Source organism: Leptonychotes weddellii, chromosome 6, assembly GCF_054177405.1.
Source record: "Leptonychotes weddellii isolate Sample4059 chromosome 6, ASM5417740v2, whole genome shotgun sequence".
NCBI lineage: Eukaryota > Metazoa > Chordata > Mammalia > Carnivora > Phocidae > Leptonychotes > Leptonychotes weddellii.
Genome location: NC_138374.1, coordinates 105083226 through 105111154, shown reverse-complemented (window position 1 = coordinate 105111154; position 27929 = coordinate 105083226). Strand labels below are relative to the sequence as shown.

The 27929-nt window shown below is 41.2% G+C and overlaps 1 protein-coding gene across 1 annotated transcript in view; it reads right to left on the bottom strand.

Moving 5' to 3' along the window:
• LPGAT1 (lysophosphatidylglycerol acyltransferase 1) overlaps positions 1-24550 on the bottom strand; it is a 76556-nt gene extending 52006 nt beyond the window's left edge. Inside the window, exons 1-2 of the mRNA XM_081823201.1 lie at positions 24235-24550; positions 23094-23358 (exon numbers count right to left, since the gene is read on the bottom strand). Coding sequence (XP_081679327.1) covers positions 23094-23358; positions 24235-24357 — 388 coding nt within the window. The 5' untranslated portion in view covers positions 24358-24550. The remainder of the gene's footprint in view (positions 1-23093; positions 23359-24234) is intronic.
• Positions 24551-27929: the final 3379 nt, after the last annotated feature.

Genomic DNA, 27929 nt, shown 5'->3' with positions numbered 1-27929 from the left:
GGATCAGAGAGCTAAATGTAAAACTTAGAACCACAAAACTTCTAAGAAGAAAATTCAGGAGAACATCCATGACCTGGGGCTAGGCAAAGTATTCTTAGACATGACATAAAATGCACAATCCATAAAAGAAAAAAAATCAGTAAATTGGACTTCATCAAAATTTAAACCTTTTGCTCAGCAAAAGATATGTTAAGGGGATAAAAAGACTGGGGGAAAATATATACAATCACATAGCCAACAAAGGATTTGTATCTTTGTATCCAGAATATATAAAAAGAACTTTTAAAAACTCAGCAGTAAGATAACAAGCCACCCAATTAAAACTAGGCAAAAAACTTGGATACTTCACCAAAGAGGATATAAGGATGACAAACGACTATGAAAAGATGTTCAACCGTCATTAGTGATTAGGGAAATACAAATTAAAACCATATGAGCAACCAGTAAACACTTATTAGAATGACTAAAATTAAAAATACTGAGAATACCAAGTTTTGGCAAGGATGCAAAAAAATTGGAACTTGGAGATACTCCTGATGGGAATGCTTCCGGAAAGGTAGAGCCATTCTGGAAACAGTTTGGCAGTTTCCCATAAAGTTAAAAATACACTTACCATATGACACAGGAATATGGGTATTTACCTAGAGCAAGGATCAGCAAACTTTTTCTGTAAAGGGCCAGCCAATAAATACTTTAAGCTTTGCAGGCCACATATGTCTCTGCTGCATATTCTTTTTTTGTTGTTGGTTTTTACAAACATTTACAAATGTAAAAGCCACTCTTAGCTCATAGGGCCATATAAAAACAGGCAACAGGAAAATGTGGCCCATGGGGCATAGTTTGTTTTCTCCTACTCTAGACAAAGGGGAACTTACGTAACACAGAAACCTGTACATGAATATTTATACTGGCTTTATTCATAATTGCTAAAAACTGGAAACAACCCAAATGTCCTTTAACAGCTGAATGGATATTATAAACTGTGGTACATCCATTCAATGGAATACTACTCAGCAAAAGAAAAGAACATTCTAATGATACATGCAACAACTTGGGTGACTTTCACAAGTATGCTGAGAGAAAGAGGTCCATCTCAAAAGGTTCCATTTATATGACATTCTCAGAAAGACAAAATTATAGTGAAAGAGAACAGATCAGGGGTTGTCAGGGGGCTAGAGGCAGGGGGCAAATGTGATTACCAAGGATAATGCTTATTGCAGCATGGCAGATCTACAAATGATTTTTGCTCTGGTTTTTCTCCTTTCTTTATATTGTTCTGTTTCTCCACATTTTTGGCATTTGACTTATTACTTTTGTAATTCAGGGAGTTCTCCCCTCCCCCCAGAACAAAGTAATAATGAAAGATTTTACTAATGTACTACACTCTTACTTGGTTCTTAAATGTCCATTTTCTCACATTCACCAACAACCTCTCCCCCAAAGTAGCCTGATCCAAATTTATTTTTTTAAACCACTGAGAACTGAAGTAGCTAAGATTTACATCTTAAGTTTCTTTTGCTAGTATGTTCCAATAAAAGTACTTCTTCACTCTTTGCAAAGTCCTCAATTTGCTCAGTTTGTTTTCCCAGCCTTTTACATAGCTTCTTTCATTTACCTACAGAACACTATACTAAATTCAGAGATCAGAATTTAAATCACAGGCACTTTAATTTGATTCCTCCATTGGGACATTTTAAGCAACAGAAATCAGTAGTATCTGCCTCAGGTTCCTGAAATGAGTAACTGGAAGAAGGGAAATTCTAACTTCTAAAGATTACACCAAATTGCCAGGAAATAAGTGTGCAATGTAGGTACTTCTTTGCTTTGCTACTAGAGCTTTAAATAGCTTTAGAATCTGACCATTAAAAATGGCAGGGGTTTGGGGTGCCTGGGTGGCTCAGTCGTTAGGCGTCTCTGTCTTCGGCTCAGGTCATGATCCCAGGGTTCTGGGATCAAGCCCTGCATCAGACTCTCTGCTCAGCGGGGAGCCTGCTTCTCCCTCTCCCACTCCCCCTGCTTGTGTTCCTTCTCTCGCTTTATCTCTGTCAAATAAATAAGTAAAATCTTTTTTAAAAATGGTAGGGGTTTTGGGGCGCCTGGGTGGCTCAGTCGTTAAGCGTCTGCCTTCGGCTCAGGTCATGATCTCAGAGTCCTGGGATCGAGCTCCGCATCGGGCTCCTCGCTCTGCGGGAAGCCTGCTTCTCCCTCTCCCACTCCCCCTGCTTGTGTTCCCTCTCTCGCTGTGTCTATCTCTGTCAAATGAATAAATAAAAAAAAAAAAATCTTTAAAAAAAAAAAATGGTAGGGGTTTTGATTTTAATGAAGTTTGGAATTAGAAAGGAATTTAGAGATATCTGAACCCAAATTCCTCCCTTCACAGATATTTTAAATTAAATACAAGAAACAGAACTCTGAGGCTGCTTCTTGCCTGACCAAATTAGTTGTAAAGAAAAACATACAGATGGTAAATATAATTAATTTACATTACCTCCTGCTCACTATCCCCCAAAGCACTTATTGCTGTATTCATTCATTCAACTAGTTTTATTCTCTTCATAGAGAAACAGGGTTCTAACACTGTGGGGGACATAAAAGTTTACTGGGACGCCATCCCAAAGAAATTAACTCATGGAAGTCAACTATAGGAGCTTGGCAGGAAGAAAAAAAAGCACAAGGTAAGGAAAATGAGAAACGAAAAAAACTGAAACAGAGAACATTTTAAATAGCACAGGCAATTCTGGCTGCCTGCCTTCCCAGCCCACAGATAAATGCCCTGGAGCAAGCTTGAGACCAGAATCATGACTCTGCTGTTCCTTGTCATTTTCACCTCTCGTGTGCCTGGCGTCGTGCCAGCATCTCACTCACCAGCATCTCAATGAGCTGTATTTTAGTTTTTTAAAAGATACATTTTCTTCCATCTGAAACTTAAGCAAACTTTCCAACTGATGTTACATGATCCCTGCCCGCAAGTTGTTTGCTCACTTATTGAGAATAAAAGACACACTGGGGAATAATGCATTATCTATGAAAATACGTACCACAGGTGGTAGGAGAAGAAGAAATCATTGTGAGCTAACACATTAAGGGAGGAGATACCAAAGACATGGGGGAACAGGGCCTGGGTGGACACCTTCTGGAACAGATAGTTGGGACTGGGAACAATGAAAAATAAGGCTATTATCTGTAAATACGAGGTCAGGTGACAGAGATACTTTTAAAAGTCAGATAATAGAATTTAGGCCAGGAAATATAAAATTCCTTTTTTGTCACCAAGCAGGTGACAAAAGTGAGGGAAGTGGCATCCTCTCTGAGAGTAGGAAGCAGTGGGATTGTGTTAAATCAGCGCATGCCCCACCCTGAAAAAGGGAAACTCCTGTCCAGCTCCAGTCTCTTGCTGGTATCTGGGAACATGGACCAGGTTACCATATCCTCCAACTTTGTAAGTGTAACTGGAAACGTGAGCATTTTTATGAAAGTTAAAGAAAGAGGACGTTAACCCTGGAAGAAGGTTCCTCCTGAGCAAACAGGAAGGAATGGAATCCAAACAAAGGGACATTCTGCACTGTAACTGGAAGAATAAAGAAAGGAATACCAAAAGGTAAGACTGCACAGCAGGCTTGGACCAGTTTACTAGAGCACCAGAATTTTGAATATTACCTTATAAACCCCAGAAAGCCCACAGGGAAAAGGAACTGGCAGTATGCGGGATGGAGGGAAGGAATGAAAGGCTGTGGGGATGGAGGAGAGTAGTTGTTTGTTAAATGAGGGGTATTGTTTTAGGATGAGAATGTCTGTAGTATCTTTATATCCTAGAAGACAAGGGCAAAGATAAAAGGAGACAGTAATTAGTGAGATGAAGTAAGAGAGAGGGGATATTAGCTTTGGGTAAGAGACTATCTCTGGATGAATGAGGGCGTGAAGAAACTGGGAGGGGGGATAAAGAAAAGGGGAAGAGTCTGCAGAGCCACCCACCAAACCCATGGCAAAGAGGCAATGAGTTAAAAATTGACCTAGGAGGGAGAACTGCTCAGTAAGTTATCACATATGTAGATATCCTAAGTGGAGCTGAGCTAGACAAAATTGGGGATGCCTCTGAAAATGAAAGAGAAGAAAGCAGATACAAGCACTCACACCAGCCAGGCGCCCAAGAGGTCTTTAGCAAAGAAATTCAGAGTTGGAGTTAATACAGCCTCTGGTTTGAGGCTTGACCATATTCCCAAACTCTGAAATCTAGGATAGCTAAAGAAGTAAGTATTAAAAATATATCAACCGAGAAATTAATTATCTGACATATTAGTAAAATTTGCCAATTTTGAAGAGCTTTCATTCATATTCTCTCAGTTGCTACAGCAGCCCCGTAACGCATACAAGCCGGGTGTCAGTCTTACTTAAAGCTAAGGATCCGAGAAGATACTGAACAAGGTAATGCCATAAGTAAGCACTATAAATCCGACTGAAATCCAGGTCTGCTGGCCCCTGAAACTGCAGCATAGACAGCCTCTGTCTACTGAGATTACTAAGCATTCAACTAAAAGGGAGGTGTGCTGTGTTTTCATGGTAGAATGAAAACACCATGGGTACAAGACCTTCCTTCAAAGACCAGCGCTGTCCCTTGCGAGCTCTGTCACCCACACTGGACAAGTTACTTAGCTTCCACCAGTCTTCATGTTCTCATGTACTTAATGGCACTGATATGACCTCCCTCTGAGAGCTGGTTTCAGTATTTAATACGAAGCCACGTGAAAGACTTGCTAGAAGGCCTGGCACATCATGTACTTCAGGTAAGCGTCTCTTCTCACTGGAGGCATTACCAGTTACACATGCTTTGCCCAGAAGTTAGTCTCCTTGCTGCAGAATTCAGTTAAAAAGCTTGGGAAAAGCTTTTCTCTTAACAGTTAAATCTTATCAGAAGATAAAACGTTCCTAAAGGAAGCAGAGAAACTAACTCAAAAAGCGAACGCTAAGTTGAAGAATCTAAGGTCACGAGAAGAAGACAACATCATTTCAAGACCAGTAGTAAAAGGGTGATGAATGGAAGAACATGACATAGAGGAGAGAATAGGGACTAATAACTAGAATACATTGTAGGCAAAAGGTGCTTCTCACTGAGCAAGTTCAAACCTGAAGTCCATGGAGTCCATATACAGACTTCAGAGAGTTGTGAACTCCTTGAAACTGTAAAACTGTGAGCATGTGCAAAGGTGCTGTCGTAAGCCCCAAAATATCCGCCCCCCCCCCCCCCCGCAAGGTATCCATGTCACTAGAACCTGTGAATGTTACTCTGTAGGGTAAAAGATGTGATTAAATTAAGGATCTTGAGAGGAGCTTACCCTAGATTATCAGATGGCCCTAAATCAATGACAAATGTCCTTTGTTAACAGACACACAGAGAACAGACACAGAGGAGGCAGCAATGTGCCCCAGAGGCAGAGACTGGAGTGATACAGCCACAGGCCCAGGAATGCCTAGAGCTACCAGAAGCTGGAAGAGGCAACGAATGTCACCTAGTGCCTCTGCAGGGAGTGCGACCCCGCTAACACCTTGATTTGAACTTGTGGCCTCCAGAAATGTGAACAAATAAACTTGTTATCTTTTTTTTTTTTTTAAAGATTTTATTTATTTGAGAGAGAGAATGAGAGACAGAGAGCATGAGAGGGAAGAGGGTCAGAGGGAGAAGCAGACCCCCCGCTGAGCAGGGAGCCTGATGTGGGACTCGATCCCGGGACTCCAGGATCATGACCTGAGCCGAAGGCAGTCGCTTAACCAACTGAGCCACCCAGGCGCCCAAACTTCTGTTATCTTACACGCTTCTGAATTAATCTGCTAATGGCAGTCATAGGAAATTAATACAGGTACACTTTTGGCAGGGTTGGGGGGGAGAGGCATAACTTTCATTAGATTCTAAGAGCAGTTCTTAGAACCCCAAAAGGTAAAAGAATTAGCTATCTATAAACAAATGAACTAGAAATTCTGTAAAAACCTGCAGAACAAGTCATTACTTGGAAAAGGTCCCACAGTCCATAAATGTTGAAATAAGAAAATAATAAGCTGTCCTCTGGCATCTAATCCAATATCCATTTCATTAGCTCTTGGGAGTTTAACCTTACAAATGCATCAAAAGGCAGTGATTCCCAAACAACCATATAGCTTATTAAAAATATAGGTTCCCAGGTTCCATCCCAATGTACTGACTCAGAATCACCAGGATAGAGAAAAACATACATACATAAAGCTCCTCTGATAATTCAGATGTGCAGACAAATTTGGGAATGATTACTCTAAGGCAGGGGTCAGTAAACTTTTTCTGTAAAGGGTCAGACAGTAATTTTAGGCTATATAGGCCAAGAGGCAAAATTGAGTGTTTACATAGCTATTTACATGACAAATTTGTTTTCCAACATATTTCTATACTTTTTTAATGGACAAAATTCAAAATATAAAGCTGAATACAACTTTTTGCAATACGGGTCCACTAATGAGAAGAATGAAATTCTTTCTTGGGAGGGGTAACATCTCACTTAATTAGGGTTCGCAGTGTTTCCTATCATCAGATTGATGGTAAATGGTCATCTGTAAAAACAAGGAGCTGGACATTTACACACACACACACACACACACACACACGCAAACAACAACAACAAAAAACAAAAACAGGCAAGGGGCTGGATTTGGCCCAGGTGCTGTGGCTTGGCCAACCACTACAGAAAGATAAAAGGAAGAACTATAACCCCTGCCCTTAAGCAACTGACAAACTAGTTAAAGAGACAGGAAGAGCAAAAGTAAAGCAACAGTGAAATACGTGAAGTGGAAATCTGAATGCTTTATGTCGTAGGGCAGTATGTCCTGTTTCAAGCATGAATAGTCTTTTTTTAATGTCAAAAAATATGGCAGATATCTATACAGTAGTTCTTTTGAGTGAAAATATCCATCACAAAAAGCAACAACAAAACATCTATAATGCTTTTAAGGGATTTATTAATTAAAACGCAGCTACATATATTTGAAAAAGATTAACACATATTTACAAGACATATTGTTTATTCATCCACAGATGGTACTTAATATGTACACGGATTCTCATCCTGAGAGAATTCTGGAGCGCCGCAGCCCAAAGGTTGGGAACCACAATTACAGAGCAGAGGCCAAAGAGGCTCAGACAGAAAGGAACAGTGGAAGCTAGACTAGTGGGTAGAGTGGTGGGGTTGTAGCGGTGTGCGGGGCAAGGGGTCCAAGAAGAGCAAGAGCACGTGGTTCCGGGGATCCCAAACAGACCAGCTTCGGCCACTGGCCACTGACAAAACACAAAGGCAGAGAAATGAGTGGTGGTGAAATAAGAAACAAATGTATTTCAGTGAGGCCAACACTGAGAAGGCAGTGGACTCGCGTCTCAAAGGCTGTCTCCAAAATGCTGAAAATACCTCTGGTTTCTATAAGGAAAATACGGGGCAAAGTTGGGTGGGTAACAAGCAGGTAGGCAGTGAAGGTTAAATTGATCATCCTCTTGGGGTCAATCACGGGTGGGGTCTCGCTGGCCCAGGGCTGTCCTTGTTGCTTGAGGGGTGGTTCTGGTCCCCATCAGGGGATGCTTTGCCCTCAGGATCTTCCACCTAAGCCAAGAGACAAGCTGGAAAGAAGAACCCAACTAAAAAGTTTGAGGTCAAGATGGAGGCAGCCCAAGTCCTCTTTCAGGATGTCATGAGTTTATATGAGTAGGTAGAAATTTTCAAGGAAACTGAAGAACAGATTTGAGGGTGTTAAAAAAAAAAAAAACACACACATATACACACACACACAACCACAGGCCCCAAATGGTTGTCACTTAGACCGAGTTCCCAAACCAGTACTTAATATGTAATCTAACTGTAGGTCCAACCTCCCCCAGAAATGTCATCTTAACCTGGTCAGCCAGGCAATTTTTCAATCCACACCAATGAGTCTGCCGCTTTGGGTCCTTCCTCTCCATCCCCCAAAGAAAGATGAGGTAATCTGTGTAAGACATCCTGCCTTAAAAAAAAAAAAAAGACACCTTGCTTTCCCCCCAGAAAGTGGCTTTGCCTGGAACAATCCTTTTCTTTTGCTAATAGCTTTCTTGCCCCCCACCTTCCATAAAATCCTTCAATTTTTGTACATATCCTGGGAACACCTCTCTACTTGCTCGATGGGGTGCTGCCTGATTCACAAATTGTTTAATAAGGTCAATTAGATCTTCAAATTTGAATTTCGTTCTAGGATCAGGGGACAGGAAGAATATCAGTGAGAGAACGCAGAGGGGCCAAGGGAGAGCAGCCTTCGTAAACAGGAGTTCAGAACAGGTCAAACTATGCAGGTGCTGCATCGCGGCCCATCTCTGCTACCAGAGCCAGCATCTAAGTGCTTTCCACGAAATGTATCCAACTCTGGTAAGTGTTGCTTCATTCAATCTCCTCTAAGATAGTTTCCTAAATATTTGAGTAGTGTAAGTAAATGACCAGGGTTTCATCATGTACTACTCTAAGTGGTTCAAAATCTAGACTTTTCCATCTCAAAAATTTAAGGGAAGAACAAAAACCTGAAAAGCTTTCTCTTGACCCACTTTCTCTCTTGCACCTATCACCCTCTCTTCTTTCAGAGCCAAACTTCTGGGAAGTCGTACGTTCACATTTCCATTTGACCTCCTCCCATTTATCATTCACCTCCAATGCACTCCAATCCAGTTTCCACTTCTACCACCTCGAAGAAACTGCTCTTGCCAAATGCAGTAGAAGAATAATAAATCAGCTCTCATCTTAGAAAACATAAACTGTCAGCAGCAATCCTCCAGCCCCTCCCTTGAAACACTGTTGACTTCTGCCACCACACTCCTGGGGCAGGCATTCCTTCTACTCCTCTAGCTGTTCTCAGAAGCTCCACCATCCCACTCTCCCCCACCTCAAATGTCGGCATTTCCTCAGTCTGATCCTGGGCCTCTGATCCCTTGGTACTTACAGGCACTTACAATCTCCATGGGTGATTTCCTCCAGCCCCTGGCTTTAAATACCTACCGTGGGTAACTTCCCAATTTATCTTTCTAGCTCAGGTTTCTCCTCTGAGTTCTGGACGGTGTATCCGTTGTTTATTGCTGAGCTTCACTTAGATGCTTCTCATCCACACTAAAGTTTTCTTTCCTTTCAGTGTTGCCTCTTCTCTGAGCTTCCCTATCTACCCAGCAGCTCACACCGAAACCTTATGGTCATCCCTGTCACCTGCCCTTCTACTGCATCCTCTATCTCCTATTACTCAAAAAGTCCTGACTGTCTTCCTCCTATAAAAGTCTCCAATCAGTTCACTTCTTTCCACCTCTACTGCCAGCTAGAAAGGCAACTGTTACCTTACCTGGATAAAGTGAGAATCTTCCCGAGGGTAGCCCCTGCATACCCTCACTCTAATCCACTTCTACAAAGCAGGCAGAGTATAGAATTACAGATATGAGTCTGATTCCATCATTCTCTGACTTAAAATCCTTCAACTGTTTCCTCTTAGGATAAATTTCAAAATCCTTAACAGGCCCTACAAGACCTCAATGGATTTGGCTTCCTCAGTTCTCCTCCATCCCCCACCCCTGCTCCTCTCCTCCTCATTCACTCCCTACTGCAGCCAACCTGGCCCTCCCTTTGTTCCTCAAACATGACCAACCCTTTTCATCCTCTGAACATGCTACCCCTCCTCCAGCATCACCTGGCCAACTCCTACCTACTCAGCTGTCTCACGTTCTCAAGGAAGCCATTCCTCCCTGAAACCACTTGTCCCCAGATTCAGCCCCCTGTTACTTACTCTCATAGCCCCTACACTTGTTCTTTGCAGCCCTTTTCCCAGTTGTGATCATGTGGTTGTCATGTGACTCCTGTTGTCTCCCACATGAAATGTCAACCGCAGAAGAACAGGAGCTGTGCTGTTTTATTTGCCACTGTCCCCCCACCACCAGCATAGTGCCTGGCAGAGCCGGCACTCAAATATTTGGTATCAGAATAGGTGGCTGAATTAATTAGGAGATAGTTAAACATAAATTGCTTTGAAGATTTCATAATTTACAAACATAAATGTTAGTTAATATTTTAGTTGGACTATAGCTTAAATTACTAATGACAAATTATTTTTACTTATTGATTAAAGCAGAACTGTATTGAGCTATATACTATTAGCTAAGCTTGAGTATCCTCAAATGTATTTCTCAGACTATAAAAGCTAACCGTGTTAGCTTTTATTCATTTAGACATACCTTTCCCCAGAGGTTAACATAGTTGTTTTCCTAGGCATTAATATAATCATAATCATAATCATAATAATGATGACACTATTAAGTTCTTCATAGAATACAAAACACCATGCTATTCACTTTACATTTAGGCTTCACAAGAGATAAACAAAACCTCCATTTTTACCGATGATGAAATGGAGGCTCAGATAGATAACCACCTCAAAGTTACACAATTAGCAAGTGGCGGTGGCAAGAACCAAACTCATACTACTCAGAAGTCAATGCTTTTTTTCTAATATATCATGCTATCTCTATCATCACACTTACTTAGCAATATCTATTACCTGTTAAAAATACATCTGTATATAAGTATCTGAGGTTTAAAATGGCTTTAAATGATTATATTAGTTTTGAAATGACTGCTGGGGGCAGGAAATGGGTAAAACAGGTGAAGGAGTATATCTATCATGATGGCCACTGAGTAATGTATAGAATTTGTTGAATCATTATATTATACACCTGAAACTAATATAATTTATGTTAATTATACTTCAATAAAAAATTAAAATAAGTAAAAATAAAATGACTGCCCAACTCAGTCTCTCACATACAAAGAGCAATTTTATTATACCCATAAAAACAGCCCACAATTCTTATTCAAACGACACCCTTGTTCTTTATCCATGTAATCTACATTTTATTCTGCAAAATAAATTTGGCTTCCAGTTAATTTTCTTCTCTGCAAAGAACTCAATTAACCTTAAAAAAAATGGAACCATCACATTAAGGGAAAATGTGCATACTGATCTTCGTTTTTCAGAAAACTTTTCACAGTGCACTTTGGAAACATAGTTGATAGCAAACTCAACTATTCCCAAAACCATCTATCAAAAATAAAAACTATGCCAAAAATCCTTTTGGTTGGAATTAATCTAGATCACACTCTCTGGCACAGTATCTTACAAATTAGTAACTTTGCTAATTGGCAGTAGGTAGTCGATAAATATTTGATTGATCTATCATACAAGATACTTCTACAACTAATGTCGTATTTTCTTGAGAGAACAAACTGGAAATAATTATTCCTTATAACCATATTTCTAAGACAATTACTAGTCAAACACATAACTACAAAGCATCTCCTCAGTAAAGAGGTAAGAAGGGGCCCCTTAACACAAGTATGAATATTAATTCATATTGATTCCAATTAATCCCAGCTGACTTTCAACAAGGGTGCCAAAACCATTCAATGTAGAAAGAACAGTCTTTTCAACAAACAATGCTAGGACAACTGGCTGTCCACATGTAAAAGAATGAAGTGTGGACCCTTATGTTACACCATATAGAAAAATTAACTCAGAATGGATCAAAAACCTAAGTATAAATGCTGAACTCAAAAGAAAACATAGGTGACAATCTTCATGATATTGAACTGGGCAATAGTTTCTTAGATCTGACACCAAAAGTGTCATCCAATGAAATCAACCAATGAAAAAATAGATAGGTGTAGTATACAGAATATAGAAAGAAACTTATAACTCAACAATAAGAAGACAAGTAACCTAATTTTTAAAAAATGGGCAAAGGATTTGAATAGACATTTCTCCAAAGATTTACAAATGGCTAATGAACAAATAAAAAATGCTCAACATCATTAGTCATTAGAGAGATGCAAATCTAAACCATAATGAGCTACCACTTCACATCCACTAATTTGGTCAAATTAAAAGAACAAAAGTCTAGACAATAGTAAGTCTTAGTGAGAAAGCAAAGATACTGGAACTCTTCTACGTTGCTGGTGTGAATGTACAATGGGACAGCTGCTATGGAAAACAATTTGGCAGTTCCTCAAAAATTTAACATAGAATTATCATATGACCCAGCAATTTGACTCTTAGGTCCTAGAGAATTGAAAACATATGTTCACACAAAAACTTGCACATGAATGTTCATAGCATTATCCACAATAGCTAAAATGTGGAAACAACCCAAATGTGCATCAACTGATGAATGTATAAACAAAATGTGTTCTATCCATACAATGGAGTATTATTCAGCCATACACAGGAATGAAGTACTGATACCTGCTACAATATGGGTGAACCTTGAAAACATGCTAAGTGAAAGAAGCCAGACACAAAAGACCACATATTATACAATTCCATTTATATGAAATGTCCAGAATAGGCAAATCCAAAGAGACAGAACATAGATTCATGGTTGCCAGGGGTTGAAGGGAGGAGGAAATGGGGAGTGACTGCTAATGGGCCTGGGTTTCTCCTGAGGGTGATGAAATATTCTGGAATTAGTGCTGATGGTTGTACAATCTTGGACTATACTAAAAACCACTGAATTGTACATTTTAATATAGTGAATTTTATGGTATGTGAATTATACTTCAATTTAAATATATATTATATATTCTTAACATTAAATCTATACTGATCATAGTTTAGTCTTCTGATGATTCAGAAACATCGTGATGTGTTTAAATTTACAGGTGTTTTTTCCCTTAAAATGCCAAATAATGCAAGCTTCAAATTAATAGCATATGCAAAATACATCTTACGTACATGATTCATAATGTTTCTTAAAGTTTAATGAGAAGAAAAAAAGTCTGGGAAAAGTGTTATGTTAGCAAACTTCATCAGATCTATTAAACCATAAGAAAAAGTATAACCTCACAACTAAAATTTATGCATGCTTTTTACAATACTAGTTTTGTACTATATATAATTTAAAGATACAGAAATCAACTGGGCTTGCTTTGTTTTTAATACTTCAAAACATGAAAAGCAAGGAGAAGTAACTAATTTTAATAACGTAGATTTTAGGGCGCCTGGGTGGCTCAGATGGTTAAGCGTCTGCCTTCGGCTCAGGTCATGATCCCAGGGTCCTGGGATCGAGTCCCACGTCAGGAGCCTGCTTCTCTCTCTCTCTCTCTGTCTCTCATGAATAAATAAATAAAATCTTTAAAAAAAAAATAATAATAATAATGCTGAGAATACTAAAAACAAAATGTAGCAAAAGGCTAACAAATGGTGAATCTGGCTGAAAATCTTTATTTCAAAATAAAACGTTTAAAAAAAAAAATGTAGATTTTATGGGGCGCCTGGGTGGCTCGGTTGATTGAGCGGCAGACTCTTGGTTTCAGCTCGGGTCATGATCTCATGGGTGGTGAGATGGAGCCAGGCTCCATGCTCAGCGGGGAGTCTGCTTGACTCCTCTGCCCCTCCCCCCACTTGCTCTCTCTAAAATAAATAAATCTTAAAAAAATAACCTAGATTTTATATGATTATATTCAGAAGAAGAAATGAAGTTTCTACTAATTAACGAGTGTACAACAGTGGAAATATTTCACCGAGTTAGTAATATAGTACATGAAATTTGAAAAACCTTGTGACCATGTTCTTACTAATGACACTTCATTTCTCAGTTCCTATCACATGCCTTTGCTACATGAAATCCACAGCTGAGGTCTCTAACAAACTTTCAGTTTTTGAAGATTTTTATTTTTTTTATTTTTTTTTATTTGACAGAGAGAGACACAGCTAGAGAGGGAACATGAGCAGGGGGAGTGGGAGAGGGAGAAGCAGGCTTCCCGTGGAGCAGGGAGCCCGATGCAGGGCTCAATCCCAGGACTCTGGGATCATGACCTGAGCCGAAGGCAGATGCCCAACGATGAGCCACCCAGGCGCCCCAAACTCAGTTCTTAATGGTAGAGCTCATGAGCTTATAGGCACTGGTAAGGCATACAAATGCAAAACTATCATATGCCTAACAGAAATAGACTAGTAATTGTTATTTGAATTTTTTAAAATGAACATCACCTATGCCTCTGGGGTCTAGGCAAGTAATGTAAATGAGCAAAGCAGGCCCAGAGTAAGACAAGGAAGCAGTGGGGTATCTCGGGTGAACTAGAGATCAGAGGATCCATCTGAAGGAGGTGGCCATCACTTAACCCCAGCAAACTTCTTTTATTTATTTATTTATTTTTTATTTTTTTTTTTTAAAAGATTTTATTTATTTATTTGAGAGAGAGAGAATGAGAGAGAGCACATAAGAGGGGGGAGGGTCAGAGGGAGAAGCAGACTCCCTGCCGAGCAGGGAGCCCGATGCGGGACTCGATCCAGGGACTCCAGGATCATGACCTGAGCCGAAGGCAGTCACTTAACCAACTGAGCCACCCAGGCGCCCAACCCCAGCAAACTTCTGCCAGACAGGAATGATGGCCCAGCAGAGCCAGAATTCTAATTTCTCAAGGAAGTTTTGGTTTTATTTTTTATGTTCTGTGAAATCTCCCTAATTTTGAAATGTTGGCATCTAATCAAAAAAAAGCTGAAATACTGCAAAGGCCAAGTCAAGCACATCAAGCTGCTGAATATGGCCACTAGTTTGCAAACTCTGAAAAGAAACTCTTAAAACTAGTTTATAACAAATAAACTATAAATACAGTATATTTAATATATAATATACTTCATATATAACTAAGAGATATTACACATATACTGAATATATTTAATATGTGTAATATACTATAAATGTATTTATCAAAGTTTGGGGGGCATTGGTCACCCTTAAAGTTTTCAAGATGATCCACAGACCAGATTGTAGAGACTAGTATTGAGATTAGATTTCATACATACTCCTTACTGAAGTACCGAAGGTCACTCACTTCCATTCATTTTGGTGACACTTTTTTACTGTAGCCAAGTGGAAATAGAGTGGATGTCTTAACTATACTGACAAGCAGTCCAAGAATCAAAACAGTTTGGGAACCACTACAAGAAAAAAAAAAATTGGGGAGGCTATTTCTTGCTTTTGGACCAACCTTAAAGAAAATTAATTAGGGGAGTGTCTGGCTGGCTCAGTCAGAGGGGCATGGGACTCTTGATCTTGGGGTTGTGAGTTTGAGCCCCACACTGGGTGTAGAGATTACTAAAAAAAAAGAAAAAGAAAAAAGAAAATGAATTAGATGGTAAAACTGATCTCCAGTTTATAATAATCAACTAGTAGTATAGTAGAATGGTGACAGGGCTACCTGAATTACAAATACATAGTTGAATAAAAATCTTGTGTTGTACTTTCTGATATGAACATGGACATGAATCTTCCTAAAAAATACACATAGCAACAAGGATAAAGAGAAAAAAAAAACTTTACAAAACTCCTTTTTTTAGCAAACCTGGGAGAAAAACAAAAACATTAAAACTCCAGAATACATGAGATCAGGGCTAAGATCAAATAAGGCTGATAGCAGAAAGAATCTATGATGGGAGTGGAGAGCCGAGACAGAATGTGGCACGTGATGAGGACTGCCCAGCAGTGGCAGAGCTCCAAAACAACAGTAAAAATGCACTTCTTTAAGGAGAGGGGTTTACACTGGCAATGGGTGCCTCTAGTCACAGCTGCAAAGGAAGGAGTGGGAAGTCCAGAAGTGGTAGCAAAAAGCCACCTAGGCTCAGTCTGGCTTGGAGAAGCAGAGGACCTGTGGCAACATAGAGAAGCACACCCAGGTGCCATATGTAAAAAGATGTTCTCTGAGGCAGAAATCTGGCCCTCCTACCCATACCTCCTACAAATAGCTAACTGAGAAAAATCCAATTTGTTAAAGTACAAAGAATAAAAAGGTAACTGGCACAGCATTCACTTAGAGATACCATAAGAAAAATGGCAGAAATGAGCAGCATAATGTACCAACTCTAGAAGAATGCTCATTAGAAAAATATTACAATAGATAAGATAAAAATTATAACTAAATATTCTTGCATGAATGTAAGAAAATCAGTAAAGTCACTACCACTATGAAGCCAACCACAAAGCACAAATATAAGAACTCAAGGAAGAAATGTCTAGACAAGAGGAATAGTGAAAGCATGAAGTGGTAGAACTCAAGAAACAGAAGAATACACAAAACCATCACAGAAATGAAGAAGAAACTGAAATGAGAACAAAGAGAAGAGACACTGCAGAAGACACAGTAAGAGACATTAAAGACAAACATACACTACATGAAAAAGTGTTTAAAATGATTAAAGAGAAAGTGACAGATTGAAAAAAGATACACAAAGGGAGATCCAAACATTAAATTAGGGTCACCAAAAGAGAAAACCAAAACAAGCAAATGAAATAAATATTTAAAGATATAATTAAAGAAAACTTCCCTGAAATAAAAAGATTTAAAGCAACATAATAAAAGGGCACACATGTGTCAGCTTATCCTATACTAGCATATCCTAGTAAAATTACTAAATATTAGAGAGAAAGAAACCTTTGGGCAGATAGCCAAAAAAGATCAAATAATTTATATGGGAAAAAAAATCCAAGCTGGCTTCACACATCTTTGCAGCAACATTTAATGTCAGAAGACATTTGTATACACCTGTACTACTCAAGGAAAAGGTGAACCAAGGATTTTATTACCTGCTAAACTGTCCTTCAAATGTAAGGCAACAAAGAAAGGAAGTTTTAAACGTGTTTGTAAGAATAATATTCCCATAGCATTCCCATTATTCTTTATGGAGAAATTACTAGCGAATGAACTTCAGCCAACCAAAGAATGACTGGGAAAAACTGCAAAAGTGCTTGGGTGAGCATTATACATATATTTAACTGAAGAATCAGGACTAAAACAGAAGGAGATAAGGGTGATAAATAGAACATAAATATTATAGGCCTTGACAATGTATAAATGCAAATAATAAAAAATTGGGAGAAAGAGAGCAGGAAGTGTAATAAGCTCACCGATAACTTGACATAATAGCTGGGAGTCAATGGATAGTCTTAAAGCTCACAAAATCAAGTACTAGAAGTACAAACATACATAATATTACAAATGCAAATACTATTGTGAATAAGTACTATTGATATTGACTAAGATTGGGTGATGGAGAAGGAAAAGGGGAAGAGAGAAGAGATTTAAACAGAATTTTACCTCTGTTCCTTGAAAAGAACTAAGAGTTACTATCAACAGAGAACTAAGAACAACCAACAAGGCTAAAATACAAACCTACCTAAATATCATAAAATACAAAACAAACCTAAAATAGAAACCTACCTAAATATCACAACAAAACAGCAAAGAAAAGCAGACAACACAGTGAAAGACAGACCTAAAATGTATATATATATATAAACAGAAAACATAAGGGGCGCCTGGGTGGCTCAGTCGTTAAGCGTCTGCCTTCGGCTCAGGTCATGATCCCAGGGTCCTGGGATCGAGCCCCGCATCGGGCTCCCCGCTCAGCAGGAAGCCTGCTTCTCCCTCTCCCACTCCCCCTGCTTATGTTCCCTCTCTCGCTGTGTCTCTCTCTGTCAAAATAAATAAATAAAATCTTTAAAAAAACAAACAAACAAAAGAAACAGAAAACATGAAATAAAATGCCAGAGCCCAGATAAAGCATATCTGACATATGAATAAATGTAAATGGATTCAACTCATATGAAAACAAAGAGCTCTACAAATTTACTCATAAAGTGCCTGGGTGGCTCAGTCGGTTAAGCGTCTGCCCTCGGCTCGGGTCATGATCCCGGGGTCCTGGGATCGAGTCCCACGCCAGGCTCCCTGCTGAGCAGGGAGTCTGCTTCTCCCTCTCCCTGTGCCCCTCCTCTCCGCTCGTGCTCTCTCTCTCAAATAAATAAATAATAAAAATTAAAATTAAACAGATGTTCTAAAAAAGAAAACCAAATGTACTCATAAAGGAAAACCTAACTCCATGTTAATTACTAGACATACATCTAAATCAAAGTAATTTTAAAAGTTTGAAAACAAAAGGATGGGCAAAGAAATATCAGGCAAACATAAAAAGAAAGTAGGAAGCATTTTACCCAGCTCTGATTCCAGACTCTGTGGTCATAACCACTACAAACACTGCAAATACTGCTTCATGTGTTTCTGTAATAACGCATATGGATATGTGTGCATGAATGAGTATAATTTGTATACTAAAAAAACTAAATAAACTACTCAATTATATATGATCTTTTGAAATAAGACCAGATATCAAATTTAGAGTACTACCAGACTGCTGAGTTTAAAGCATTTAATAATATTTACATTTAATGGTATTCCATATAAAAATCAAAATGCTGTACTGAAAACTCCTTGCCTGGATTCATGCCCATGATGTTGTGGACCTAACATCATGCAATAACTCCTCACTCTGATGGCAATCTATTGTGAAGCACTCAAGAACTAAAATTCCAGTTGAACTGTCGTTTTCTGTAAGGGTAGAGATTCAAGGAAGTGGTATTTCATCAACTTTACAGTATACTACAAATATTTCCCTTGAAGCAACAATTTTTCCTAACCTCCTGCAGAAACCCCTAGCTATGACATTGTTTTCAGGTGCTGTAGTTTTGGAAAGAGTTTTCATGCCTCAGAAACAAAAGAGCATACGGGTAGGGAAGATTAAGAGACTCTAGGAATATTATACAAAGGTCAATAACGACTCTACCTGTGGCGACATCAATTCAGTGCTTAAGGAGAAGTAACTGTGACCCTCGGTGTTTGAATTTCAACACCAATAACAAAAGGAAGATATTATTACACCAACCTGGTAAGACTGTTGTGAGCATTTAGTGCCTGAAATAGTCAGGACCCTGCCTGGCTTATACTTAGCTAATATTACCAACAAAAGGAAACAGATTTTAAACTGACACATTATGCAAGTCTTTTAAATCTATTGTAATTACTGATTATCCAGTTAGCCCCACAGAGAAATATCTCCCTAATGGGGGAAAAAAAAAAGGCATTTAAAGCCACTCAGTCCCTAAATTCCCTATTCCCTGTCTGCTACCTACTACCACCGATGCGAGATCAGGAGCCCTTCCTCTTTAATCCCATGGTACATCTCCGTTAGAGCATTCTACCAGGATGTTTTCGTTGTTGGTGCACTGTCTTCCCCACCAAGGCTTCTGCGAACTCCTTAAAGCCAGCCACTATGTCTTGTGCATCTCAGCACCTCCACGACACCTGTTCTCACACATAATAGAAGCTCAATAAAGGTGTGTTAGATTAACAAACGTGATACTGTAGGAAATAGATATATATGCATATGTGTGAAAAACATCAACCAGTTCAGGGTCTGTGTTCTGTGGACTGCAATGTCCTTGCTCTCTGATGTTTCAGGAAGGTAGGCAGCCAAGGCACCTCAGCTGGGACCAAGAAAGAAAAAAGGAATCATTCAAGAAATACCTAAGGGGCCCTCTGTTAGTTTCAGGCAACAAACCAGGCTCTAGGGTTATAAAGACCACATCTCTATCTGTAAAGAGCTCGCAGCCCTGTAGGCACCTAGCCAGTAAGGATCTCACCCCCCACCAGGGAGCAAAGATATTAAAGTTAAAGCCAGATTAAGCCATGCGACTCCCAGGTCTAAACTGCAGTGCTCTTTCCACTAGAACAATGCCTTTCAAATGTTGAGAGGGCTCACAGTAAAAAATACATTCTGTAGCACTCCCCAGTACAGATACACACACTTCTGATTTTTTCATCTTCACTCTATTCTATTTCACTTTTTTTTAAATGTTCAGCCTGACACACTAAATTGGCTTATGACTCAAAGGTGGAAAAATACTGCTCTAGGAGATATATTCTTAAAGCTTTCTCTAGAATTTCAACATCAGATATAATTCCTAATAGTTTTTCTCACACAATGAATTTGTACCCCAGCAAAAAAAGTAAAATACTATCAGAGAATCAAATAACCTTCAAAGACCAACAGAGTCCTGACAGCTGCCGCTTGGGGAATGAGAGGAAGCTAAACCTATCTCTGTCAGCTTTCCCTAAGGCCACCAATCTAAGGCAGAGAGCATTTGCTAGGCAAAAACAACCTGGTGGCAAGCCTCTCGACACCCCAGCTCCCTTCCAGTCACACTATGGCCGAAAAGACTCTTAGCCTTTATCGAAATTCTGGAGCTTCCACTTACAATGAATTTTTTCAAATGATTTTGTGTAAGAGACTTTAATTAAATGTGTTTGGATAGGGACCAATAAATTTATTAAGGTAAGTGAATGAAAATCAAAATGAACTATTTTAAAAACATTTTGTTCAAAAAAAAATCTCTCAGGGCGCCTGGGTGGCTTAGTCGGTTAAGCATCTGCCTTCGGCTCAGGTCATGATCCTAGGGTCCTGGGATCGAGCCCCACATGGGGCTCCCTGCTCAGCGGGGAGCCTGCTTCTCCCTCTGCCTGCCACTCTGCCTACCTGTGCGCTCTCTCTCTCTCTCTCTCTCTGTTAAATAAATAAATAAAAATCTTTAAATTAAAAAAAAAATCTCTCTCTGAAATATGCCAGTCTTCAATTGAGGGGAGAGAAGCGTAATGATCTATCCCAGATCTGAATAAACCATGCAGAAACGGATCATTAGTTAAGTTAGGACCTCTTCTGGTTTGCTCTTGAAATCTTAGGGCAAAGGCAGCACAGAAATTTTCCTCAACATGAGATGTGCGTACAGCACTTTCCATGAAAGGAAATGTGGTAGTAGCAATCATCACTACCTAGTATAGCAAGCTAGGGATGAAAACCCCAATGTCCCCAGAGTTCTTTCAAGAAATGTGTTCCCCTGGAAAGTCACAAACAGGCAGAAAGACCAGAAAAGCCCTTTCTCCGTGTTCTGTGTCCATAGGCAGTACTCCAGCTCTGAAAACACAAACTAAGTACGAGAATGTTCATTTAAGGTCTTGGGCTGACTAGCCTCACCATTCGCCATCCAAGAAGCAAGTCTGAGTTTAAAGGACTCATTTTTGTGTCATTTGCCTCAAATTAAAAGACAATTTTATAAAACTTAATATATCTTCCTAGGTCTTCCCAAGAGAAACGTGTTTAGAGCTGTGTTTAGAAAAATAGCCTTTCTATAGAAATAAAATGTATTTTCCTATGAAAAAGGAGAAAGGCACACTATTTATCAGATTTGCCCAAGAGAACTTTCTGTGGTGATGCAAGCGGTGAGTGTCTGTGCTCTGTGGTACAGTAGCCACTAGCCACCCAGTGCTGAGCACTTGCAAGGTGCCTGGTGTGACTGAGAAAGTGTATTTTAAATTTTATTTCATTTTAATTAATTTAAATTAAAACAGCCACATTCGGCTAAGTACCTACCACATGGGGTACTGTAGGTTAGAGAATCAACGTAAGCAGCAGAGCTGGCTAACTGGTCTTAGACTAAATATCACAATTTGAAAAAATGATATTCAATACCAATATTCAATTTTCAGCTTCCCAATTAACATTTACTTAATTAATATTTAAGTTTTCCTTAGAAGTGGTTTTTCAACAGTTTGGCAGTTTTTATTCCAAAACATGAACATCCCAGATCTGCTGAGCAGAATTCCTTTGGCAATGTTCAATTTTCCATCTGTGAAACTTAAACACAGGGGAAGAAAAAAACTGAAACCCACCTTCCTCTTGATACAAAGGGAAGAAATGGAGCACATACTCCAGACCAAAGGCTAATATAACCTCCTAGACTCACGGGTACATCTGCTCATCAGCCCCTGCTTGTGTTGCTTCTTTAACCCAGTTGTGGCTTTCCACGAAAGTCATTTCTACATTTGTTTGACCTCTGGATTGCGTTCCCTTGCGATCAGGCCAGGACCAGACCCTCTCAAAGTATTCCACCTATAGGAAAACCATTTAAAACATAAACACTAAAATGTTCTCTATTTAAATGGTCAGAATGCAGTAGCCTGAAGAGAACAGATGCTTCAGAAAGACTAAAATATGCAGATCACGCCAAGACCACTTTCCAAGCAGGTGGCAAAAGAAACTGCGAAGTTCCATAGTCAGCAAGGGAAAGACAACGCAAGAAAATATGCTCAGAAATGCGTTGCGGCCATGCTGTGGCCAAAGGATAACTAACTTTTAAGTGGGCAGGAAAGAAGAAGACAGAATTTAAAATGGGGAACTGCCGTGCTGTTTGACCCTGAGAGTATCCTCATACCCTCCTCATTCTTCCAAGCTCTGAACTAGACTCCACTGACCGCAGCATCTGCGGCATGAGCTCTAAGGAAGCCATCAATTATAAAATTCTATGATAAAAGCCTCAATGTCTAAGACAAGTACTAGAACCTCAATGCTTTTTTTTCATCATCCCAATTCTTAGGGGGAAAAAAGTCAAATAAATGTAATAAACAAGACAGAATTTTCACAGCAGAGGCCCAAGTTCTCAAAGCACAGAAAGCTTATAAACAGAAAATAAAAACAAACACTACTTCTCATTTAGTGCTTTAAAAGTCCGCTTCAGAATAGCATTACTCCTGGCTCCCCAAAATGCAATTTAAAGGCAGAAATATAAATCTACTTAAAGACACCCAGAATATAAATTAACAAAGATAAAACTTAATTCTTACATTTAAGAGTCTAATGGTGATTTATGAGATTCAAATATAGATTCTAGTAAACAAAAGAAACATACGTAACAGAAAAGAAAGCCATGTTTTGCTTGGCTCAAAGTGTTAACACAGTACAATACCACATTAAATGAAAAAACTTTTATTAAACTATCTTAGCACAAACATGGCTCAGTCCTTCTTCTAAATTCCTAATGTATTTATGGGCTAAATATGTTATTTCATTTTATAAGCCCTCAGGTCCTATATAACCCACGCCTATTCCTCTAGGTGAATATCAAGCACATTAAAGTCATTATTTAAGAAATTTATCAGTATATGACTATGAAATTATACATCTGAAAATATCATCCTTCCTAAATTGGGATTCTGAAAAAAACTCAAAAGGATTGTTTTCTGTTTTTTTTCAGGAGCCAAAGCAGCAAAGCACCTTCAACCCAAAGTGTAATATATATTTAATCATGGCTCCTGACTTACAAGCATAACATTACAAATTGTTTCATACGCGTTAAACAAAAGTGCTCACACTCTTACCTGTATATCCAGCGTACCATCCCCAAGAAGCCACCATTCCTAAAAGCCATTTATACATGATTCCTTCAATATACCAGAACTGCTTACTGTCCAGCAGTCGAAGGGGCTGAAGTATAATTACATAGCAGATGTAGGATGAAATAGCAACCAGGTTGTTGGCGACCATGAAGGCAAACCTCATCAGGGCTTTCACCACGATCCAGCCCAGCCACGGAGCCTCTTCCAAAGTCACAGCCATGCTCACATGGGCGTCCGTCCTGTCTTTCTGAGGTGAAAGAAAAACTCATTTAAAAAGGAAAATGGATTACACACATCCAGATAGTCACCAACATAGAAATCGCCTCCAGCACAAAAACACCAGAAAAACCGAGAGGGTCTAAGCTTTCCCGGTGTAGTACCTCGGTGATCTCTCCGGGAAATTCCAGAGGGGGACAGAGAGCGAGGGAGGAGGAGCCGCACAAGGTCAAGGGAGCTGTTCACAGAGGCACAGGGTATGTCATAATATATTTAGCAAATGAAAATACTATTCCCACTAACTAATCAGCGGCTGTCCCCGCACCGCGCCTCACTGCAGTCGGCTGTGTGGACTTTTCAGGAAGAAAAACAGAGCCACTCGCTTCAGACACCCTCAGTCTCTCCAAACTGACGACACGAGTGAAGGAAGGCTGTTGCAGGGACCCAATCCCATTTCCCAGCTATGAGAACCTGGGTACCCGCACCACCACCATTCCTGCACATCGATCGTGCCTTAGAAAGATCTCTCGCCTTAGCAAAAAGAGTTACGCTAACGGGGTTCATTAGCGGCAAAGGGGTTTTTGTCTCCCCCCACACCTTTTTTTAGGGGAAAAAGGAGAGGGGCCTAGAAAAGAGGGCAGAAAGGTGAGAGGAAGAAAGTGGGGGCAAACACGGCGAGAGGAGGAAGGACGGGAGTAGGGGGAGGGGAGCAAAAGCCAGAAGGAGGTGAAGGCACCGGGGCCACGGATGAAGAGAATGAAGTCCCCGAGCAGAGCGCAGGCGAGCGAGGGGTGATGGAAGAAGCGCGGAGGAAGAGGCGACGGCAGCGCTCGGGGGGGCGCCCGCAGCGGTTTCCGCGGCGCGGGCGAAGGGGTCGCGGCGGGGGCGGCCCGCGCGCGGGGCTCACCTCGGCGGGCGCGGAAGGCGGGCGGTGGAGCGCGGGGGCGAGCGGGGCCGGGGGCTGGCGGCCCGGGGCGCGGTGCTGCACGGCGGCGGCGGCGGGTGTCCCCGGCCGAGGGGTCGCGGTCATGGACGCGGCGGCGGCCGAGGCGCGGCGCGAGCGGGCGCGCGGGCGCCCTACTCCCCTCGCGGCTGCCTGCGGACAGAGGAACGGCGGGGACTCAGAGGCCGGACCTGTCACCGGGGCGGGTCCGGGGAGGCGGGCGGATGCCCCGCGCCCCCGCCTCCTCCTCGGGGCCTACCGCGCCCTCGTCCCTCATGCCGCCGCCGCCGCCTCCTCCCCGGGCCGCACGACGACGACACCCCTTCCCCGCCCCCTCCGCGCCTCTCCGGGCCCGGCGCCGCCGCAGCCCCGGGCCTGCGCCCGCCGAGCCGGAGGTTACCTCGGGCTGGCCGGGCCCCGGCCCGGGCTGCGGGAGCCAGAGGAGCCGGAAGAATGCATGGCCGGCGGCGGGGCCGGCGGAAGGAGGCGGCGGCGGGGCCCGGCCCCGCTCCGGCTGCGGCGCGGCCCGCGCCCGGTCCCCGGCGGCGCCGAGACTCGCTCCCCGGGCCCGGCCGCGTTCGCCGGGGTGGCGCGGAGGGGCGGCGGGAGGAAGCGGCGGGAGCCGAGACTGCGGCGGAGCCGCCGCCAGAGCGCCCTCTAATGAAGGCGCCGCGGCCGCCGCCCGCGTCCCGGAGCCCGCTGCTCCGCGGGTCAGGCCCTTGGGGCTGCCTGGTCCCTAGGCCGGCGGGACGTCGCCGAGCCCAGTTCCCAGGAAGAGGGCCGCTCAGAAAGGTCTGGTAATGAGCAGCAAGCCTTACACCACACGAGGAAGGCTGCGGTCCAAACCGAGAGCCCCTTTTCAGCCAACACAGCCGGTTCTCATTGTTAGGACCCTCCCTCCTCTGACAAACCGATTAGTGCCCAAACTGGGAAGCTGTCTCCTTGAAGGCTGGATGTCCTCTTTTCTTTCCTAATGAAACCCAGTTGCTCTCACGGTTTCTCTTCTGAACCTCCCCAGAGTATTAAGGTCTAGAGTTTAAAATCAATTCATTTTAAGTGCCAGAATTCTTTCTGGAGGGCACCCAGAACATTAATGAAAATTCCGATTCCCCATCCATGTCCCCATCCCCATTCCCCTAAAGAAAAAAAAAAGAATCCAATGGGAATGGGTGGTCCACACAGAGACACTGACATTTAGTTAGTCGAGGAGGGAGAAGCACTTAGGTAGCGCCTGCCATTAAGTGCTCAAAAAATGGTGGCCATAGGGATCCCTGGACAGTCCAGGTCACTCCTGGACACTGGAGCTAAATTCTGTTTCAAATGCTGGACCGCCGTAAGGAGCATAGACAAATAACCCAACGACCTGCCCACGTGAACATTCTCAAATGGCCTACCTCCATTTCAGTTTTTTAAAAAAACCCATAAAATCTTAGATCCCTTAATCAAATTTGTAAATGGGGGTTGTGGGCAGTTTTTACATGTCCCTAGTGAACTGCCATGTTTAAATCAGGATGCCACGTATTCTATTTTGAAGATATTTGTTACTGTGTTTGCTTTGGACTCTCAACTATTTAACTATTTCTCTCTCTCTCTCTTTCTCTTTAATTCCCTTGTCGGTCCACAGGTGAAAGAAAGAGAATTCACTTTTATGCCATATGAAAGAATACTTTCTATTCCCATTCCCTCTGGCGATGAGGAAATGCATGAAAGCTCAGAGCCTGGCTGAAACAATTGACTAGATTTCTTTCCATTTATTATTAATTTGTTTTTATTTGTAGATGTTATTTATCTCTTTCACTAATATTATATTTTAACTGTGTGGGGCATAAAAAATCAGTGAGCACAGGCCCTGTCAGAGAACTTTCCATATAATTTCTTTTTTTTTTTTTAAAGATTTTTATTTATTTATTTGAGAGAGAGAGAATGAGAGACAGAGAGCATGAGGGGGAGGAGGGTCAGAGGGAGAAGCAGACTCCCTGCCGAGCAGGAAGCCCGATGCGGGACTCGATCCTGGGACTCCAGGATCATGACCTGAGCCGAAGGCAGTCGCTTAACCAACTGAGCCACCCAGGCGCCCTATAATTTCAACTAATATGTAGCAATAGAAAAGTTATATATGCCTTTTCTAGTCCTCTGTATTTTCTCTGAGAATTTAGGTACCAAGGTAATAGCATTTTTGAATAAATTTCATGAGAGAAACAATATATGTATGGTAGATGATTGTTCAAAAGATGCCATCATATTCTTTTTTTAAATTCGAGTATAGTTAACATAAAGTGTTATATCAGTTATAGGTGTGCAATATAATGATTCAACAATTCGAGACATTACTCATCACAATAAGTATATTCTTAGTCCCCTTCACCTATTTCACCCATCCTCCCACCCACCTCCCGTCAGGAACCCCCAGTTTGTTCTCTATAGTTAAGAATCTGTTTCGTGGTTTATATTTTTTTTTCTTTGTTCCTTTGTTTTGTTTCTTAAATTCCACATATGAGTGAAATCATACAGTGTTTGTCTTTCTCTGACCGATTTATTTCACTTAGCACTATAACCTCTAGATCCATCCATGTTGTTGTAAATGGTAAGATTTCTTCTTTTTTTATGGCTGAGTAATATTCCTGTGTGTGTGTGTGTGTGTGTGTGTGTGTGTGTGTGTACACCACATCTTCTTTACCCATTCATCTGCGGATGGACACTTGGGTGTTTCTTCCATATCTTGGCTATTATAAACAATGGCGCAATAAACATGGGGGTGCATGTATCTTTTTGAATTAGTGTCTTTGTTTTCTTTGGGTAAATACCTAGTAGTGGAATTGCTGAATCATATGGCAGTTCTATTTTTAGTTTTTTGAGGAACTGTTTTCCACAGTGGCTCCACCAGCTTGCATTCCCATCAACAATGCACGAGAGTCCCTTTTTCTCCACATCCTCACCAACACCTGTTATTTCCTATGTTTTTACGTTAGCCATTCTGAGAGGTGTGAGGTGATACCTCGTTGTTTTGATTTGCATGTCCCTGATGATTTGTGATGTTGAGCGTCTTTCCATGTGTCTGTTGGCCATCTGGATGTCTTCTTTGGAGAAATGCTCATTTTTTAATTGGATTGTTTGTTTTCTTGGTGTTGAATGGTATACATTCTTCTTTATATATCATTATATTTTTAAGTGAGTAAGACAGGTAAGGCACATGGATTCTATTTGATCTGTCCCCTTCAGGATTCCTCCACATGCTGGTAAATACTGGCTGACGGAGAGAACATACAGTGGGATTTATACCTGGCTCCTGGATCAGTGAGCATCTGCCAGAGCACCAGATAAACCAGCACTTGCCTGAGACGTGATCAGTACTAGACAGCCAGGCCCGGAGAAGGGCCAGAGGTCGAGCAGGACCTTCCACAGTGGGTCTCAAACGTTAGCGTGCAAAACACGACTCGGGATGTCTATTGAAAAGATAGATTTTCTCATACCAGAACGTTTTAGTACTCCCAGAGGAGCCTGGAAGCCTGCTTTTTAAAGAAATATCATAGGTAATTCTGATGTGGGTAGTATACAGACCTTGCTTTAAGAAAACCTGACCTAGAGGTATCCTGAAGTAATCACATTCTTTCCTAGACCCTTCCTAATTTTAAATTATTTGATCTGTATGAGTCAGCTTT